Source organism: Neophocaena asiaeorientalis, unplaced genomic scaffold (assembly GCF_003031525.2).
Source record: "Neophocaena asiaeorientalis asiaeorientalis breed wild unplaced genomic scaffold, Neophocaena_asiaeorientalis_V1.1 scaffold607, whole genome shotgun sequence".
NCBI classification, from domain to species: Eukaryota; Metazoa; Chordata; class Mammalia; order Artiodactyla; family Phocoenidae; genus Neophocaena; species Neophocaena asiaeorientalis.
Window position 1 is genome coordinate 526,446 of NW_020173405.1, and position 20,351 is coordinate 546,796.

Sequence of the window (20,351 nt, forward strand, 5' to 3'; positions counted from 1 at the left end):
CACTGTTATCAATCCCCACATTCACTGATCAGATGAGGAAACTGAGGCTTCAGTGGGGCTGGAAGCACACCAAAGGCAGCCTGGTTTTAGGGTCAACCCCCCTTCCATAATACCCAGAGTGGGCTGAGGCAGTCCTGGTTTACACCTGATGTCCAAAGGTTCACTCTCAAGCAAATGATGACAAATTACATGGTCACCCTGATGATTCCCCACTATCTCTTGGTTGTTTACAGTTTACCAAAGGCGTATGTAGTCCGTCTCAGAGACTACATGTAAATCTAACCTAATCCTGATGAAAATGCCAGCTTTCCACTGATAATGAACAAACGTGAGGTTTTTCTTTTTTTTTTAACGTCAGCATTTCTTGAAGAAAGCGAGCTAAATACTTCTTTTAAATTTGATGACTTGTTTAATCAAGTCATCCAAAAGTTATATATCCCTCCTTCTGTCTTGTGACATTTTCCCTCGTAACATTCACATGGAAGGTACATACATGTACACTTGTATTAGGAAACAAACAAACAAAAAAACCCTCAGTTCTCCAGCCTTCTGGAATGGCTCTACCTCCACAGAAATGACCCACTGGGGAGGGAGGAGCCAGCCCCTGACCACACAGCAGGAAACATTAAAAAGTGAGTCCAAAACTGATGCCCAGCACACTACGATTATTCTCATCTGTTTACTCAAATTTCAACAAATATTTGGGAAGCGCCTACTGTATTATTAAATCTGCTAATATGTGAAGAGGCTTTGAACAATACCTGACACAGAGTCAGCATTAAGCAATGTTTTTTACAATAATATGCTAGAAGGGGACTTTCCAACTATGGTGGTGTGAAGAGGTTAGTGAATCTCTCCCCAAACAACAAGTATAAAACTGGAGAAAACTGCAAAAAACAAACCCACAACCATTTCAGGGCTCCGGAAGTCAATCAAAGGCAAGTAAATGGAGAAGTTACTCATGAAGGGATGCTAGAACTACAGGCAAGAATATCAGGGCTTTGTAGACCTCTTGTCCTGGGCTGCTCCATCTACCGCAGCTCAGGCAGCACAGAAGTTAGAAAAGGGCAGAGCTGGCCATGAAAACCATCAGCTTTGTTACCAGAAAGGACAAACTTAATTTGGGGTAGAAGGTGAAAAGTCATGCTCCACAGCAAACTCAGCAGGAAACAAACAAGGAAGATCCACAACTCAGCGAGCCTGAGGTTGCAATCCTGACTAGGGTAAGAGGAGAGGCAGACCAGCCAGAAATTATTGGGAAGATCCTAGAAATGAGAGAGCCATGGAAGGCTCTCCACACAAGCATGGTTGACTGGGAAACTGTACAAAGGAGCTCCCAGCGGAAAGAAAAGCTAAGGCAGACTTGAGATCAGGCTGAACTTTCAACGTGGTCCCCAAACCACACACAGAATCAAAAGTGAAGGAGAGAAACCTTATAAGCTCAAGGTGTCTGAGCACAGCCTCTGCCCAACTCACTGGCTGACCACAAAGGTATGCAGATAAGGACAACCCCGAAGAAGCCTGGCTAAAAAAAAAAAAAAAACGGCAGTGCGGGGAGGGGAAGGGAGCTAGGATGGGGAACAAAACAAAAACCCCAAGCAAAGACACTGGTGTCAGTGGCCATGCAGAGCAGAGGAGACTGACTCCCTAAATTACAGAAAAGTTACCCCACCTCCAAAAAAAACAAAAACAAAGAACTCAAGGAAGATAATATCAGAATCCAAAGTTGTTATAACCAAGAGCCCAGTTTTCAATAAACAAGTACAAGACATGCAAAGAAAGTGTGACCTATATTGAGGGAGGAAAGCAGCCAAGAGAAACTAAATGGACCAAGATGTTGGATTTGTGAACTACTGTTTGAACTATCATTCAAAGAATATTTTAAAATCATATTTAAAGAACTAAAGAAAAATATGACAACAATGGCCCAACAAATATGGAATTTGAATACAGAAATAAAAACATTAAAAGCCTAAATGGAAATTCTAGAGTTGTAAAGTATAATAACCAAATTTTAAAATTCACTATATAGGCTCAACAGCACATTTGAGATGGCAGAAGAAAGAATCAGTTAAGTTGAAAAAAATATCAATAGAAATTATTCATTCTGAAGAACAGGAAAAAAAAAGAAACATTGGGGAAAAAAAGAACAGTGCCTCAGAGATCTGAAACATAACATTAAGTATATCAACACCTACATAACAAGAGTTCCAGAAGGGCAAGAGAGAAAGAAAGAAGCAGAAAAAAATACTCAAGTAATGGCAGAAAACGTACCAAATTTTATTAAAAAACCCATAAGTTTCACAGATTAAACTTGCTCAACAAATCACAGTTAAACTTTTGAAATACAAACAGAAAATTTTGAAAGCATCAAAAGAAAATGGATTCATCAAGTACAAGGGAACAACAATAAGATTAACAGTTAATTTCTCATTAGAAACAATGGAGACCAGAGTAGAAGGACACACTCAAAGTGCTGAAGGACAAAAACTGTCAACCAAGAATTCTATATCCAGCAAAACTATCGTTTAAAAAAAATATGCAGATGAAATAAAGACATTCCCAAAGACTGAGAGAATTCACTGCTAGCAGACCTGCTTTAAGAAGTACTAAGAGGGCTTCCCTGGTGGCTCAGTGGTTAAGAATCCACCTGCCTATGCAGGGGGCACGGGTTTGAGCCCTGGTCTGGGAAGATCCCACATGCCGCAGCGCAACTAAGACCGTGAGCCACAACTACCGAGCCCGTGTGCCACAACTACTGAGCCTGCGCTCTAGAGCCCGTGCTCCACAACAAGAGAAGCCACCTCAATGAGAAGCCCGCGCACTGCAGCGAAGAGTAGCCCCTGCTCTCCGCAACCAGAGAAAGCCAGCGCACAGCAACGAAGACCTAATACAGCCAAAAATAAATAAATAAAATAATAAATTTTAAAAAAAAACAGAAGTACTAAGAAATTCTTCTGGCTAAAAGGAAATGACAGCAGATGGTAACTGAAAGTCACAAGAAATGAAGAACATCAGTGGAAATAATTATAAAGATAAATATAAAACACTGCATAGGGCTTCCCTGGTGGCGCAGCGGTTGAGAGTCCGCCTGCCGATGCAGGGGACACGGGTTCGTGCCCCGGTCTGGGAAGATCCCACATGCCGCGGAGTGGCTGGGCCCGTGAGCCATGGCCGCTGAGCCTGCGCATCCAGAGCCTGTGCTCCGCAACGGGAGAGGCCCCAACAGTGAGAGGCCCGCGTACCGGAAAAAAAAGAAAAAAAAGAAAACTGCATAAAATAATAATTATAAAATTGTATTGCTGGGCTTAAAATGTATAAAGATGTAATATAGATCACAATAACCACACAAAGGAGAGAAGAGGAAATGGGGCTATGTTGCAACAAAGTTGCTATAGTCTTTCAGAATTAGGTCACTATTAACCTAAAATAGATTATGATAAATTATATATTATAATCCCAAGACCAACCACTAAAAAAACAAAAACTCAAAAAACATATTAAAACACCAGACAAAGGAATTTAAAGGGTCCAACAGAAAAATACCTATTTAACACAAAAGAAGGCAGCAAAGGAAAAACCGACAAACAAAAAAGACATACAAAAACAAATAGCGAAATGGCAGATGCAATCCAACAGTGTTAGTAATTACATTAAAAGGACTTGGTGCTTCCCTGGTGGCGCAGTGGTTAAGAATCCGCCTGCCAATGCAGGGGACACGGGTTCGAGCCCTGGTCCGGGAAGATCCCACATACCGTGGAGCAACTAAGCCCGTGCGCCACAACTACTGAGCCTGCGCTCTACAGCCCGCGAGGCACAACTACTGAAGCCCGTGCACCTAGAGCCCGTGCTCCGCAACAAGAGAAGCCACCGCAACGAGAAGCCTGCGCACCGCAATGAAGAGTAGCCCCCACTCACTGCAACTAGAGAAAAGCCCGCACGCAGCAACAAAGACCCAACACAGCCAAAAATAAAAAATAAATTAATTTTAAAAAAAGGACACGGATTGACAATCAAAAAATAGGCAGAAGCCCTAAACAGACATTTCTCCAAAGAAGACATACAGATGGCCAATGAGCACATGAAAAGATGCTCATCATCGCTAATTATTAGAGAAATGCAAATTTAAACTATTGATACAATGAGGTCACACTGGTGAGAATGGCTATCCTTAAAGAGTCTACAAATAATAAATGTTGGAGAGGGTGTGGAGAAAAGGGAACCCTCTTATACTGTTGGTGGGAATGTAAATTGGTGCAGCCATTATAGAAAACAGTATGAAGGTTCCTCAAAAAAAACTAAAAATAGAGTTGCCATATGATCCAGCAATCCCACTCCTGGGCATATACCTAGACAAAACTATAATTTGAAAAGATACATGCACCCCTATGTTCACAGCAGCACTATTCACAATAGCCAAGACATGGAAACAACCTAAATGTCCATCGACAGATGAACAGATAAAGAAGATGTGGTAAATATACACAAAGGAATATTCTCAACTATAAAAAAGAGTGAAATAATGCCATTTGCAGCAACATGGATGGACCTTGAGATTATCATACTAAGCAAAGTAAGTCAGAAAGAGAAAGACAAATACCATATGATATCACTTATATATGAACTCTAAAATATGACACAAATGAACTTATCTAGGAAAAAGAAACAGACTCACAGACATAGAGAACAGATTTGTTGTTGCCAGTTGGGGGGGTGGGGAGGGAAGGATTGGGAGTTTAGGATTAGTAAATGCAAACTAGTATATACAGGATGAATAAACAACAAGGTCCTACTGTATAGCACAAGGAACTATCTTCAATATCCTGTGATAAACCATAATGGAAAAAAATACGAAAAAGAATATAGGGGCTTCCCTGGTGGCACAGTGGTTAAGAATCCGCCTGCCCACGCTGGGGACATGGGTTCGAGCCCTGGTCCAGGAAGATCCCACATGCCACGGAGCAACTAAGCCCGTGCGCCACAACTACCGAGCCTGCACCCTGTAGCCCGCGAGCCACAACTACTGAAGCCCACGGGCCTAGAACCCGTGCTCCAAACACGAGAAGCCATCGCAGTGAGAAGCCCACGCACCGGGATGAAGAGCAGCCCCTGCTTGACACTAGAGAAAGCCTGCACGCAGCAACGAAGACAACACAGCCAAAAATAAACAAAATTAATTTATTTTTTTTAAAAGGATATATATGTATAACTGAGCCACTCTGTGCTGTACAGCAGTAATTAACACAACATTGTAAATCTATTATACTTCAATTTTAAAAAAAAGGACATGGATTTAGGGACATCAGTGAAAATGGTGGAGCAATAAGAACACTGACTAACATTCTCAGAAACAATTCTTTCAGAACTCTGGAAATTAACCAAGGACTTAAAGCAATCTGGGGAATGTTTACTTAAGAAAAGCAGCTGAATCTCAGAACAGCAAGCTTTGCAGCATTTTAACTGGACCTATTCCCATCCACCTCTTCTCAGCTCCTGAAAACCAACAGCTCACAATTATAGTGAAAACCAGCAGTCTGGAAGCCATTGGAGGAGGCAAAATGGGATTGGAGAAATTTCAAAGCCCCATTCCCAGGGAATTCTCATTTGATCTATCTAGTGGTTCCCTGTAAGACCCCAAGCACAAGGCTCTATTTTTCTGATCTGACCCAGATATCATCCAGGGTAAACAGCCTTTTCCCCAGGGATGTTTGTTGAAAACAGTCAGAGACCAATGATGAACACTGCAGCTGCCTAGATACTGGTGGATAACAGCTGGAGCAAACAACAGGTTAACCAAGAAGCTATCAACCAACTTGACCTTGACATCTATAGAACAGTCCACCCAAACAACAACAGAATACACATACTTTTCAAACACACATGGAACATTCTCCAGGAGAGACCATATGCTAGGCTGTAAAACAAAGTCACAATACATTTAAAAGGACTGAAATTAAAGTATGTTCTGTAACCACAACAGACTTAAATTGGATATCAATGAATAAAGAAATTAGGGAAAACATAAATATTTGGAAATTAAACACTTCCAAATAATTCATGGGTCAAAGAAGTAATCACATAGGAAATCGAAAAATAAGGTGAATAAAGATCAAAATACAACATAACAGAATTTATGGGCTGCAGCTAAACAGTGTTTAAAGAAAAAATTATAGCTATAAACACCTACATTACAAAAGAAGAAAGATCTCAACAATAGCCTAACCTTCCAGCAAAAGAAACTAGAAAAGAAAAGCAAACTAAACCCAAAGCAAGCAGAGGAATAAAATTATAAAAATTCAACTGGAAATCAATGAAACAGAAAACAGGAAAGCAATACCAAAAATTGAATTAAACTAAATGTTGGTTCTTTCAAAAGATTAACGAAGCTGACAAATCTTTAGCTAGACTGACCAAGGTAAAAAGAGAGAAAATATAAATTACCAAAATCAGCAATGAAAGAGGGGACATCACCAACCTGCCAACCCTACAGAAATTTAGATTATAAGCGAATACTATCAACAACTTATGCCAAAGAATGAGATAACTGGCACAAAACAGACAAATTCTCAGAAAGACACAAAGTACCAACGCTGACTCAAGAAGAAATACAAAATTTAATATACCTGTAACAAGCTTTTAAATACTGAATAGTAATAAAAAAAAAAAACTCTTCCTATAAAGAAAAGCCCAGGTCCAGATGACTTACTTCATTGGTGAACGCTACCAAACATTAAAACAAGAAATAATACCAATTCTTTACAAACCTTTCCAGAAACTCATTTTATGAGGCCAGTAATACCCTGATACCATAAGCAGACAAGGAGGACATCACAAGAAAAAACAACAAAAAAGTCCTTAACAAAATATTAGCAACCAAATCCAGCAATGTACAAGAGGGATTATTCACCACAATCGAGTGGAATTTATCCTAGGAATGCAAGGCTGGTTTAATATCCAAAGATCAGTTAATGTAATATATCCAATTAATAGAATAAAAGACAAAAAAATACATGATCACAGAAACAGACATAGAAAAATTGTTTGACAAAAATCTAATCCCTAGTCATGATTTTTTTAAAAAAGAAAAAGAAAAGAAAAACTCTGAACAAAGCAGGACAAAAAGGGAACTTCCTCAACTTGACAAAAGGTATCTATGAAAAACTTATAGCTAATGTCATAATTATAAATGAAAGACTAAATACTATCTCCCTAATATCAGGAACAGGCAAGGATGTCACTTCAATCCACTGCTACACTGAAGGTTCTATCCAATGCAGTCAGGCAAGAAAAAGAAATCAGAAGTTTCAAATTGGAAATGAAGATGTAAAACTGTCTTTATTCACAGACAACCAGACAATATGATCCTGTATGTATAAAACCCTAAGGAATACACGAAAATCTATATAACTAATAAGCAAGGTCAGTAAAGTCACAAAATATTAAGTCAATATACAAAAACCAACTGTATTACTATGTAAAAGCAATTAACACTCCAAAAATGAACTTAAGAATACAATTCTATTCAAAAGAACATCAAAAAGAAAAAAACACTTAGGAATAAATTTAACAAAAGACGTGCAAGACTTGTATACTGAAAACTACAAAAACATAGTTGAAAGAAATTAAATTCCCAAGTAAATGGGGAGACATTGCATGTTTATAGATTGAAAGACTCAAAATTACTTAGATGGCATTTGTGCCCAAATTGATCTACAGATTCAGTGTAATCATTACCAAAATCCCAGCAGGTAGTTTTGCAGAAATTGACAAGCTGATATTAAAATTTGTATGGAAAAGCAAAAGACCCTGAAGAGCCAAAACTTAACATCTCCCAATTTAAAAACCAATTATAAAGCTACAGTAATCAAGAGGATAAACATATAGATCAATGGAACAGAACTGAGAGTTCAGAAATAAAGCCTTACATTTACCATCAACCGATTTTCACAAAGGTGCCAAGACTATTCAATAAAAAAAGGATAGTGTTTTCAACTAGTGACAGGACAATTGGATAGCCACATCCAAAAAACCCCTTACCCCACACCATACACAAAAATCAATTCAAATGACTGTCTCACAGACATAAATATGAGAACTCAAACTATGAAGTTCCCAGACAAAAACAGAGGAAAATTATCTTTGTGATCTTGGGTTAGGCAAAGATTTCTTAGATATACCAAAAGTACAATCCACAGCAGAAAAACTGATCAACTGAACTTCATTAAAATTAAAACCTTTTTCTCTCCAAAGGACACTATTTAAAAAATAAAAAGAAAATCCATGGACTGGCAGAGAACATTTGCACATATCATATATGTGATAAAGTACCTATATTCAGAATACATAAACAATTCTCACAACTCAATATTAAGAAGTCAAACCCAACTTTTCATTCCTCTGGAGCTTAAATTCCCTGGCTCTCTCGATCTCCCCTTTTAGGGCAAAAGATCATTTGTTATCCTTGACAGAGAAGTCAGAAGCCAAACTGATCAAATCTGCTTCTTTTTCACCACCCACCAAGACGTCCACAACCACGCCGAGCAAGGACCTATCCTAAACATCCGTTTTTGCTTTTCTGGATGTTAGCTGCCGAGATAAGCCGCCCTCCGGTAGCTGTTCTTTGCTGCATCTTTTCAAATCTGAGTCAACTCAGGGGACTCCTGTGCAACCATTCCACTGTGTTTAGACCTTTCATCCTTCCTCTCATTCCTGTTACTGCTCCAGTTAACATTTCCTTTCCGAATTGTTCACCGACCCCAGCCGGCCCACGCTTTCTCTGACCTTTTGAAGTCGGCTTTCCTAACGGCAGAACTTCTGGGGTCTGATTGGCCCGAAGGCGAATCCCAAAGTACGAACACCTGCCAGCTGGGGGGCCGTGGGCCTGTCTCATAACTTCTCTGAGCCTCCCTTTCCTCCCCCGTAACTGCGGCAACAACCCCGACTCCCGAATGACGCGAGCCGGGCGCAACACCTGGCACGTTTCGGCCACTCGGTACATGCTGGCAGCGCCCTAACGCACTCCCCTCCGGCAGCCCGCTAGAGGGTCGTGCTCTCTTACGTTTGGCCACCCAGCGTCGCCAACCTCTCCGAGAGGGCCGAGTGCCTCGGGAGGCGCGGCCGAGACCGGAGGCCAGCACAGAGGGAGGAAAAGAGGGAGCCGAAGTCCTCACCTTTTGGTCCAGCTCCAGACGGTAGGGCACGGCCTGGATCCTGCGGCGCGGCCGCGAGCCGGCGCGGGGCTGGGGCCCGGAGCCGGGCAGCACGAAGGTGGGCACGCCCAGCGCCCCGGAGAAGCTGAAGCCCCACACGAAAATACGGTCGGCGCGGGTCGCGCGCTCGCCCACGTACTGGAACACGGGCGCGTCCGCCTCGGCCTCCGCCGTCTCGCGCCGGCTCCGTGAGCGCCCGGCCGCCGTCCAGTGTCCGCGCCACGGCCCCGGCCCGCTCAGCCGGCGCCCCAGCCTAGCCCCCGCCGCAAGCGCCATCCTCCGCTACACGCCTCAGCCGTTCCTGGGCGCCGCCATATTGGCGACCTTTGACCTCACCCGGCGGAAGAGCCTGCGGCCACGTTTACTATTGGCTGAAAGCAAAGGCCTTGAGGTCAGCCAATGGCTCAGGGAGGCTGGAGAGCTGGGCTGGACTGGGCGGAGCCTGGTATCGCCCGTTCCTGAGTGACTCGACCTAGAGGACCCGTCCCGGCCCTACCGACATAGTGCGCGACCTTTCTCCGAGCTCCGGCAGCCGGCCTGAACTCACTCGCCTTCCCGCAGAGCGCGTGTTTGCTGAGCACCTTCCCGGCTCTGGTGGGCGCTCTCATTTTGCAAAGGCCCTTTGCTTTCTGGTAATCAGCAGGAGTAAAATTTAAGAGGTTGCCCACTCTGCGCGACTCCAGCGTAGTGCTCTCCCCTATCCTCTGTCCTTCGACACCTTTTACCTGGCCCTGTTGCCTCTGTTTCCGCTCCCACGCCGCTCAGTCGGCGCTCCAGCCACAGAGAGCTCCCTGCTGTCTTCGACAGTGCATCCTCCTCCCAGCGTCACCTCGCCCCTCAGCCCATCACTCCACTTAAGGCAGGTGGCTCTACTTGTAATTTCTGAATCCCAGGGATGTTTCAGGCCTTCCTTTGCACACAGCGCCTTGAATGCCCTTCCCACTGCCCTCTTCTCCCTGCAGGTGTCTAGCAAACTCCTACTCGCCTTCTAACATCCAGCTGGAGCACCTCCTTTGAAGTTCCACGAAGGCAGGAACTTCATTCACATTGTCCTCACCAGTTTTGTACTAGAATTTAGCATGCAGCCAGGAACAAGGCATGCCCTCATGAATGATTTGCGAGTCTGGGGACCTGGGTTCCTGTCCTGGCTCTGCTACTGACTTGTCCCGTGATGTTGGGAAGTTGTCTCCCTTCTCTGGATCTCACCTCTAAAATGAGATATTTTTAAAAAATCAATACATGAAAGGAATTTTTGAACGTCATGGCCTGTAGGATCTCTTGCAGCCCATTATGATCTATGACAGTCATTCCCGAATATTAGTCCCAAATGCTGAGAGCAAACTGTCTCTTTTTCCCTCCTCTTGCTTTTCTCTCCTCTTTATATGCTCGATACCTGTATCAACTTTAATAATGTAATAGCCAGTATTTTGCCGGCAAAAGTGAGGTTATTTAGGAATAAGAAAAACTGCAAATTGAGAAGTACAAACTATGACAGACCACGGGCAAATCCGGAGAACAACGAAAGGGAACTTGCTTTTATATGGAAAAGTGGGTAATTGGGAGGTGCTGTGATAACCAAAGAGTCCACTGGAGGAAGCTGGGAGTCCAAAGTATAGTGGCTTCTCATTGGTTGGGTAGAGGCATCTTCCCGTCCCAGATGTGGGCATTTGTCTCTTCCTGTTTGGAGTAATTGAAGATGCATGGTGGGGCGTAAGAGCTCCCCCTACAGTCCTGTCCTGACTCCAATTTCAGCCGAGGTTCTTTAATTCCGCAAGGCCTCCGTGGGATTAGATAGGCAAGGATATTATTAGGGAAAATATCTCTGTAAGAGAAAAAGGGGAAGGGAGGTGCTCAGAAAGCTGGGAGAGCCATCAGGCCACGATACAAGTCTGACTCTAAATGAGGGAGAGGGACTTCCCTGGTGGCGCAATGGTTAAGAATCTGCCTGCCAATACAGCAGACACGGGTTCGATCCCCGGTTCGGGAAGATCCCACATGCCGCAGAGCAACTAAGCCCTTGTGCCACAACTACTGAGCCTGCGCTTTAGAGCCGGCGAGCCACAACTACTGAGCCCACGCATGTAGAGCCCGTGCTCTGCAACAAGAGAAGCCACCACAATGAGACGCCTGCGCACCGCAACGAAGAGTAGCCCCCAGTCGCCGCAACTAGAGAAAGTCTGTGCGCAGCAACGAAGACCCAATACAGCCAAAACTAAATAAATAGATAAATTTATAAATAAATAAATGAGGGAGAGGAAGAGGGAAGCCTGGGTAAAAGTGTCCTATGGCTGCTGTACAGTCTAAGGAAGACTTGGTGAGGTCACTGGGCAGTGCTGGAGCCCAAGATGACCAGCAGAGGAATCCATGCCTCCCAGGATCTGGTCTGCCCGAGTGTCTCTTCCTGCCTCATTCAGTCACTGGGAGCAGTGCAAGGGAAGCATGACCTCCCTGCAAACAGGGGATAGATTTCACGGCTTTGGTTCATTACATTCACTGTAGTTGGAGGCCTTGAGGAGCAGTCTCACAGCTACCACGTCGTATCAGTCAGTTTTCCCGCATCACCCTCTATAAAACAGCCCCACAGAAGGGTAAAACATCAGCCACGTTTCACCACAGAACGGTGAAAACGTGTTTCACAGAATGACTGCAAAGCACATTCCAGGACAACAAAGTGATTTGAACTGGTCTTGATAGTACGATAAAACTGGATTCCTTCCAGGTGTGGAATTAATTCAAGAAACTCAGCTAAAATTGGAATCGGGACAGGCCTGTAGGGGAAGCGCTGGTGCCCCACCATGCATCTTCAATTACTCCAAACCGGAGGAGACAAATGCCTACATCTGGGACCGGAAAGTGCCGCTACTTTAGCAGCCCAACCAGTAGTGACAACCACCGGCAGCCAGCTCCTGCCGCAGGAGGTGGCGAGCAGCACAGAGTGGACCACAGCTTATTCCCCCAGCAGCCCCCTCGGGCACTGTCATCGCCAAATGCCTCCTATGAAGCACCTCCCGATGGAAGACCTTCCTTGGCCCCCAGAGAGTGGATTTCTGAAAAGTTCCAGAGTGCACATTTCCTGTTACCTCTGCTAGCAGGAAAGGTAGCTACCTCTCAGTGAGACCCCTACCATTCAGTGAGCCATGGGTGAGCCTTTCCCAACGAGGTCTGGGTCTCAGCTCTGGGGGGTGGCCTCTTTCTGGGGTAGCCTGGCTCAGCCCTAGTGGCGGGGGCTCCTCCCTCTACCATTCCTGTATTCTTTAGAGTTCTCTTTACTTCATACCAGCCAAGCCCTTGTTATCATTAATAATTCTTCATATTAAACCTTCTCTGTTCAAATCACAAGGTGGTTTCTGTCTCCTCACTGGACTTTGATACACCAACTAACAAGCCACTAATTTCACTAAACCCATTTCTAACATTCATTAAGCTAATCAGCAACCCCTCCAGTGTTGATGGAAAGAGAGCTGCCTGGAGGTTCCTGGGAGCTGCCTCTGGTGCGTGGCTACTCTGATTAAATGCTAACTGGCCACACCGGGAGTGTGTCTGGGAGCTCCCCCACACACACACACGGAGGGGAGGGTGGTTAGAGCTGAGTGAGGCGGTGGACAGAGGTAGGAGACGAGGTTGGAAGGATGGAGGAAGAAGGGCAGCAGATCACCTTTGGCCTTTGGGCCATGGTAAAGTTTGGGGCTTTTACCTGAATTTGTGACTCTATAGATATGTATGGGAGCAGGTGCATCCAGGGTCCTCAGTCACCCCTCTCGTCCTTAGTCAGACATCTCTGACATGGGAGGATGAGCAGATCCACGCAAGCTTTGACTCTCTTCAAGCTTCTTGTCCCATGTGCATGCCAGGCATTTTAAATTTTCTACCAAAAACTCCACAGATGCCTCAGACACAGAAAGGAGCTCGCAGGGCCCATACACACATGCAATGTGGAAAAGAGGGGGAATTAACATCCTAGATGCAAACTGCAACCAATGGGCTTAGGAGCCAAGGGATAAATGCCACCACTGAGGTGCATTCGGGGAGGCCTTCTGTGCACTTCTCAGGATCCTGGCAGAATGAGGACCCCGCTGACCACAGCGGCAGCCTCAATGGTGACCCTTACGTCTGCTTTTCCTGTGTGACTCTTGCCACTCCCTCTCTCCTTCCCTACGATCGCCTCCCAAGTAAGCCACCAGGGAGCAAGTCTTTATGTAAGGCTGTTTGGGGAAGGACACAAGCTAAAACAATTGGCACCTGAAGTAGGGCGGCGATGACCCCTGGCTTGCTGTAGCATCATTATTACTAAGGCTCTTTTTATTTGAGGTGGAGGGATGAGGTGCAGGTAGACTCAGAGCATTTGGTTAAGCTGTATCTCTATGATACGAATAGTATGGGGGTAATAGTAAGTTTGTGGAGTTAGCTGGCTTTGTTAACTGTGTAGGAAGCCTTGAAGAAAGAATGACAGGTTTAGATCAGCCAGCTATTCACTTGGGGCATGCTGAGAAAACCAACAGGCCTCCATGATGCTGTTTAAAAAGACTTTCATCTGCTGCAGGCAAAAAGGAGCCAGAGGCCTGGGATTTCAGGGTGACAGAGCTGCAGAGGAGGCCAGATGTACAGCCTTGGCAGGTCTCCTAGGCTAAAGTCAAACCCCGATAGCACAGGGGTGGGAACTTGAGATTGGGATGAGGCACCGGGACCGTGCACCTGAGAATATTACAACACAGACGCCGCCCCCACTCTAATTTCCAGTCCAGCAGAAACGGCCCCCTCTCCCTTGATATAGGGGAGCAGCCTCCCCTCGCCTAGATACCATGCTAAGACTCCAGCTGAGTAGATGCCTCACGAGGTGATGCTTATCCTCCTGAAGGTGCAATCCACCTCACCTCATTGCTGCCAGACTGGTATTCAGTCAGGTCTCAGCAGAACCTGAGTGAGGAAGAGCAGTCCCTATTGAAAGAGGAAACAGCTTACTCACTGACAGAATTGCAGCACTGGGCTCAGCAGGACTAGGGAATGTGTGTGGGTGCATGTGTACCTTTAGGGTGTTGGACCAGAAGCACAGAATAAAAGAATGGATGGAGAGAGTTTGTTGACACAGGGCCAGCTCCTTCAGGATTTAACATCCTGGCAAGGAGCCAATTCTAATGCTGCTGGGATGGCTCTGTGAAGCTTACAGAGGACAACAGTATCAATAAATGAGGTGGAGATGCTGGAACTCCCTGGAAGAGAAAAGAGTCAAAAGGCTCGGGGAGGTGGGAATGTTAAAGCAGATTAATCCACCCTGCAAGGGTCCAGAGGACTCTTAAGACTCACTAAGGCAATAAGAGATGTCCCGATGAGGAAGCTCTAGCATCTTTGAGAAGCTCGGAGTGCCTAGGCTAGGGTGACAGTAGCAGATGGTGCTCTAAAACTAGACTCCCAAAGACGATGGTAGGTTCCAGAGCAGCAGAGCCAGGTGGCTGGACTTTGCCATCAGAAGCAAGGTGGATGGACTTGGTAGAACAAGAGGCAAGGGCGGAATGGCAACTATAGTGTCTGGCACCGGTAATCTGCGGCGTGGCTATCTGACCACGGTATTCCAAGGGATAAGATGGAAGCACAGACAGTGAAGGTGCTTTCTTGCCTTGTATAACTGGAAAAAAATCTGGTGAGCAGAAGGCTGACATTGGTTAGTACAATGAAAATCAATCTCTCACCCGGTTTTAGGACCTAACCCAGTTCTCAGACCACAGTCCAGCAATTATAGAGGAGGCTGGGTCCACTTGAGGAAGGACCCTGCAGAGCCACTACAGTAGCGTCAATAAATATTCTCTTTATCATTTCCCAAAGGCACCTGTGGTTACTTACCAGAGTTACCAGCCACTGGAGAAACAAGAATCAGATCTCCCAAGAGCTGGATAGAGGGTCTGAGCTGACACTGACACCATAGGACGTGAAACACCAACAAGGCCCCAGTTAGAGTGAGGGCACCTGGAGCCAGGTACAAGTATGTCCCACAGGGGGTCAAATGTGTCCACACACCCACCCTGTGGCTATTTCCCTGGTTCCCAGTTGGGACAGACATTCTTAGCAGCTCACATTGGTTCCCTCACTCTGTCTTGACCCAGGAAGTATTAAAGGAGAAGACATACTGCATCCCAGGTGGAATTGCAGACTTGAGCACCAACTTCTAAGACGTGAAGGACTCAGAAGTGGTGGTTCCCATCACGTCTCCATTTAGTTCACAGGTTTGACTCCTGCAAACACCAGATGGGTTACGGAAGACAACTGTAAACTACTATAAACTTAGCTAAGTGCTTAGTCCAGTCATAGCTGCTGAGTCACGGGTAGTATTTTACTGGAACAGATCAATATGGTTTCTGAACTTCCCAGGGGATACTGATCTGGTGAATGGGTTCTTTTCAATCCCAGTGGTAAAGCGGATCAAAGGCAGTTTGCCTCTATATGGAAAGGACAATACTACTCATTAACTCTCCCTGCTCTCACTCCTGATACCTCCAAAATTAAGGTTCTGTGTACAAGACTTTGTCTCCAGCTCTGCTTTTACTGATAAAGCTGAGACATATACCGATAAAGGAGAATCATGTAATTATTATTGTATGAGGGCTCTCCAGAGAAATAGAACCAATAGGAAACTCCTTATCTGCCATCTGCAAGCTGGAGACTCAGAAAAGCTGCTGCTGTAGTTCCGGTCAGAGCCCAAAGGCCTGAGAACCAGAGCAACAGTGGCGTTAAGTCCCAGTTCGAGGGCAGGGCAAGATGGATGTCCTAGGTCAAACAGGCAGAGAGAAAGAGAAAGAGAACATTCAATCTTCCTCTATCTTTTTGTCCTATTGGGGCCCTCCATGGGCTGGATGAAACCCACGGACATTGGAGAGGGCCATTTTCTGTACTCAGGCCACCAATACAAATGCTCATCTCTTAGAAACATCATCACAGGCACACTCAGAAATGATGTTTAACCACCTCTGATTATTAATATAGTTATATATGAAATGCATATAAATTTGCAACTGTTCTTTCATAAGCAGGACTGTCCTGTTATCTAGTGTATGGCCTCTCCGATTTTTCGGTTTTAAATATCTGTTCTTTTACAAAACTGGCAGTGCCGGTATTTAGTAGGCTTTTAAAAAAATCTTTACTTGCCAGAATTAAAAAATTGATAACCCTATATGGGTTTCTTGAATGTCTAGAACATTTTTCTTTTAAGGGATATCTGAAAGCACTATTGGTTTGAGATTTAGGAACAAAAGGGCACAGTAAGAAACTCTGCAAATGTGAACCATAGCCACTGGGTGGCGATGCTTGCCCATCCATTTTGTGGCTCACACTAATGGAGAAAAAGGATAAAACAGCCTAAAAGCCAGGTTTGGCGAAAGGAGACCTGGATTTACAGTCACTACTGGGCTTTTACACTTTACTATTAAGGTCTGGCTGATTTTATATACTGGCTGTATGCTGCCAAGTACTTACATTTTTGTCCAAATTGCTATTCAGGAAAGATGGTTCTACAGCAAAATACCAGCTACCCCAAAGTATTAAAATGTCTGTGAACTGTTAGCCAAACTAAATCTTCCCACAACCCATAAGGACATTTTCCCGTAGACGTTCTAATTTCTTTGTTACTTGGGGTAGCTGATATGATAGTCCCTAGTTTAGGAAAGAGTGAACTTAATTATTAGTCTTATATATTTTAATTTTTATTATTAATGTTTAATTATACAATTAATCTATGACTTTTACCTTTGTAGAAAAATTAATAAATAAAACACTATACATGGCTACAGGTAAAGGCTCCTTTAACCACAGCACCACATATACCTGGTGCCATGGAAAACCATTATTTTATTTTTGTTAGTTGTGTTTTTAAAAATTGGGATAATATGTATTTCATTCTGCAACTTCATCTTTTCACTCAAAACTATATTGGAGATACTTTTTTTAAAAAATTAATTTATTTTATTTATTTTTGGTTGCCTTGGGTCTTCGTTGCTGTGCGTGGGCTTTTCTCTAGTTGCAGTGAGTGGGGGGGGCGCTACTCTTCACTGCAGTGTGCAGGCTTCTCACTGCGGTGGCTTCTCTTGTAGTGGAGCATGGGCTCTAGGCGCGCGGGCTTCAGTAGTTGTGGCTCGCGGGCTCTAGAGCGCAGGCTCAGTAGTTGTGGCGCACAGCCTTAGTTGCTCCGTGGCATGTGGGATCTTCCCGGATCAGGGCTCAAACCCACGTCCCCTGCATTGGCAGGCGGATTCTTAACCACTGCGCCACCAGGGAAGCCCTGGAGATACTTTTACAACAGTTTGTTTGGACTTACCCCATTCTTTTCCACTCTTGGATATTACTGTGAATAAACTACATCTTGTTTAACCATTCTCCTTTTTTCATGGACATTTGAGTTGTTTCTATTTTTTTCTATTACAGTGAATATTCTTGTACATGTTCCTTTTGCACTTATTTAAGGGTATAACCTGAGTAGATACTGATAACTGGAACTGCTGGGTCACAGAAAATGCTCACTTAAAAAATTTAATAGATGCTTTTAATTTGTTCTCTAAAAGTTGTGCTACCATAGTATATGGGTGGATTCATTTTTCCATATACCAAACACCTGATACAAACTTTTAAAATGTTTGTCAATCTAATACCTAAAGCATATCTCATTACTGATTCACTTTGTATTCTGTAATCTCTAGGAAGGTTGAACATCTATGATTACTAGCATTTCATGTTTCTTTTACTGAGAATTGTTTGTTTATTCATATTCTTGGCCACATTTCTATTGGGTTGTTTGTCTTATTAATTTATGGAAGTAATTGATATATTATGCATAGAAACCCTTATGTGTTGAAATATTTTATCCTTTTTTCTTAATTTATGGTGTCTTCTGTCCTACGCAATTTTATTTTCTTGTAGTCAGTTTTACTAACTTTATTGTTTAGAGCTTCTGCTTTCTGTGTCTAGTTTAGGAAAACTACTACCCAAGATAATAAGGATATTCTGTAATATTTGTATAACACTTAATTTAATTTTTTACTTTTTCTATGTAGATTTGGAGTTGATTTTTATGAGTGGTATGAGACAAGATTGTATATTTCTTGATATTTTTTTCAAACAGATATCTGATTGTCCCCAAATTATTGGCTATTAACAGACTTTATCTGAAGATTTGAAATGCCATTTATAACATATGATAAATTTCCACATACATGGATCAATTTCTGAATTCAATTTTTGTTTCTACTGATTTATTCTCAAACTAATATGACAAGATTTCACCTGCTACAGCTTTATAATATGCTTTGATTTTTATTCAAATGTCTCTTCTTTGTTCTTTTACAAAATTGCCTTTGCTATTCATAACATTTACTTTCAAATAAATTTTAAAATCATCTTGCCAAGTTGCATTAAAAAATCCCACTGGGATTTTTTTTATTGGAATTGCATTAAATTCATGAGCTAATTGAGAGAAACTAACTAGGAGAAATAACATTTTACAATCTTGAGTCTTCCCGTGGCACGTAAATGTGGTATACTCTAATATTACCATTGGTTTCAGCCATCTGCTTGATGAATTCAGCTCACTGCTTCCAGGTAAATTCTTCTTTCAGTTTTCTGAGAAAACGGATCTTCCAACTTTCTAGGGCAGTAGTCTCCAAATTATTTTGATTATGTATCTCTACGGGTAAAATTTGTGAGCATGAAAATATATATATATATAAATATATATAATATATATTTATATAAAAATATATTTATATAAAAAAATATATATAAATCATTTGCACATATTATTATACTAATATGTACTTTATGAAATATACAAAGAAATTATTTAAATAATGAGATAAAGATTAACTAAACAATAATTTTTAAACAAACATCTTATTGTGTTTTTTAAACTCTTTGCTCTCATTAAAAATAGTAGTGGTAGGAAAATACCAGTAGGTAAGATGATTTTTGCAAAAACAATGTGACTACATATGTTTAATTTAAAATAATTTTAAATTATTTTTCATGAAACAGGAATGTGAGGGCTGGCTTTTTAAGCAATATGGGGTATAATTTATGTAAAATAAACTGCATTCATCCAAACTATAGTTTGAAAAATTTTGAAAAACGTATTCAGCTGTGTGAGCACCACCACAACTGAGATACAGCATAATTCCTTCCCCACCAAAATCATCCTCATGTCCTTTGCAGTCAACCCCTTTCTCCACCCCAGTACTAGGAAATTGACATGGTTTTTGCCACTATAAAATAGTTTGTCCTTTCTAGAATTATATATATGAACAATAATAAAATATGGGCTCTGATGTGTGTCTTCATTGACTAAGCATGATGATTTCGGAGGTTCCACGTACCTGTAATTCGTTCTTTTTTACTGCTGAGTACCATTCCATTATATGGACATACCACAATTTGTTTATTGATTCACCTGTTGATTGACATTTGGCCTTTTCCCTGCATTCACATATTATGAATACAGCTGTTAAGAACATTTGTGTACAAGTCTTTGTGTTCACATATATTCCTTTTATCTTGAAAAAGAAGTTCATTGAGAATGTTTACATCTGTGTTCATGAGGGATATTGGCCTGTGCCTTTCTCTTGTGATGTCTTTGTGTGGTTTTGGTATCATGGCAATGCTGTCCCCATAGAATGAGTTAGAATGTATCTCCTTCTCTTCAAGTTTTGGGAAGAGTTTGCATAAATTTATTTTTACCTTAAATGTTCAGTAGAAATTACCAGTGAAGCCATCTGGGCCTGAAATTTTCTTTATGGGAAGATTTTTAACTAAATTTCCAATTCTTTTATAGATATAGGACTATTCAAATTATCTATTTCCCTTGAGGAAGCTTTGGTAATTTGTGTCTTTCAAAGAATTTGTCCATTTCTCTTAAATTGGCAAATTTAGTGCCAAAAACCTGCTCATAATTTTCCCTCATTATCATGTATTTTGCTCGTTTATTTTTGAGTCATTTCAGGCAACAGGATAAATCCAATCCTTGTTACTTTACCTTGGCCAGAAGCCTAAGTCTGGACATTTACACTTAACTCTGAGGTGGAGAGTTACTGGACCATTTTTGTTGTTGCTGTTGTTACGCGGGCCTCTCACTGTTGTGGCCTCTGCCGTTGCGGAGCACAGGCTTCGGACGCG

The 20,351-nt window shown here is 42.7% G+C and overlaps 1 protein-coding gene across 2 annotated transcripts in view; it reads right to left on the minus strand.

Annotated features, from left to right (window-relative positions):
• RCC1L (RCC1 like) overlaps positions 1 to 9,515 on the minus strand; it is a 31,556-nt gene extending 22,041 nt beyond the window's left edge. For both annotated transcript variants that reach the window (XM_024747206.1, XM_024747207.1), the window contains exon 1: positions 9,171 to 9,515. In XM_024747206.1, the coding sequence (XP_024602974.1) occupies positions 9,171 to 9,485 (315 nt within the window). In that variant the 5' untranslated portion in view covers positions 9,486 to 9,515. The remainder of the gene's footprint in view (positions 1 to 9,170) is intronic.
• Between the last annotated feature and the right edge of the window lie 10,836 nt (positions 9,516 to 20,351).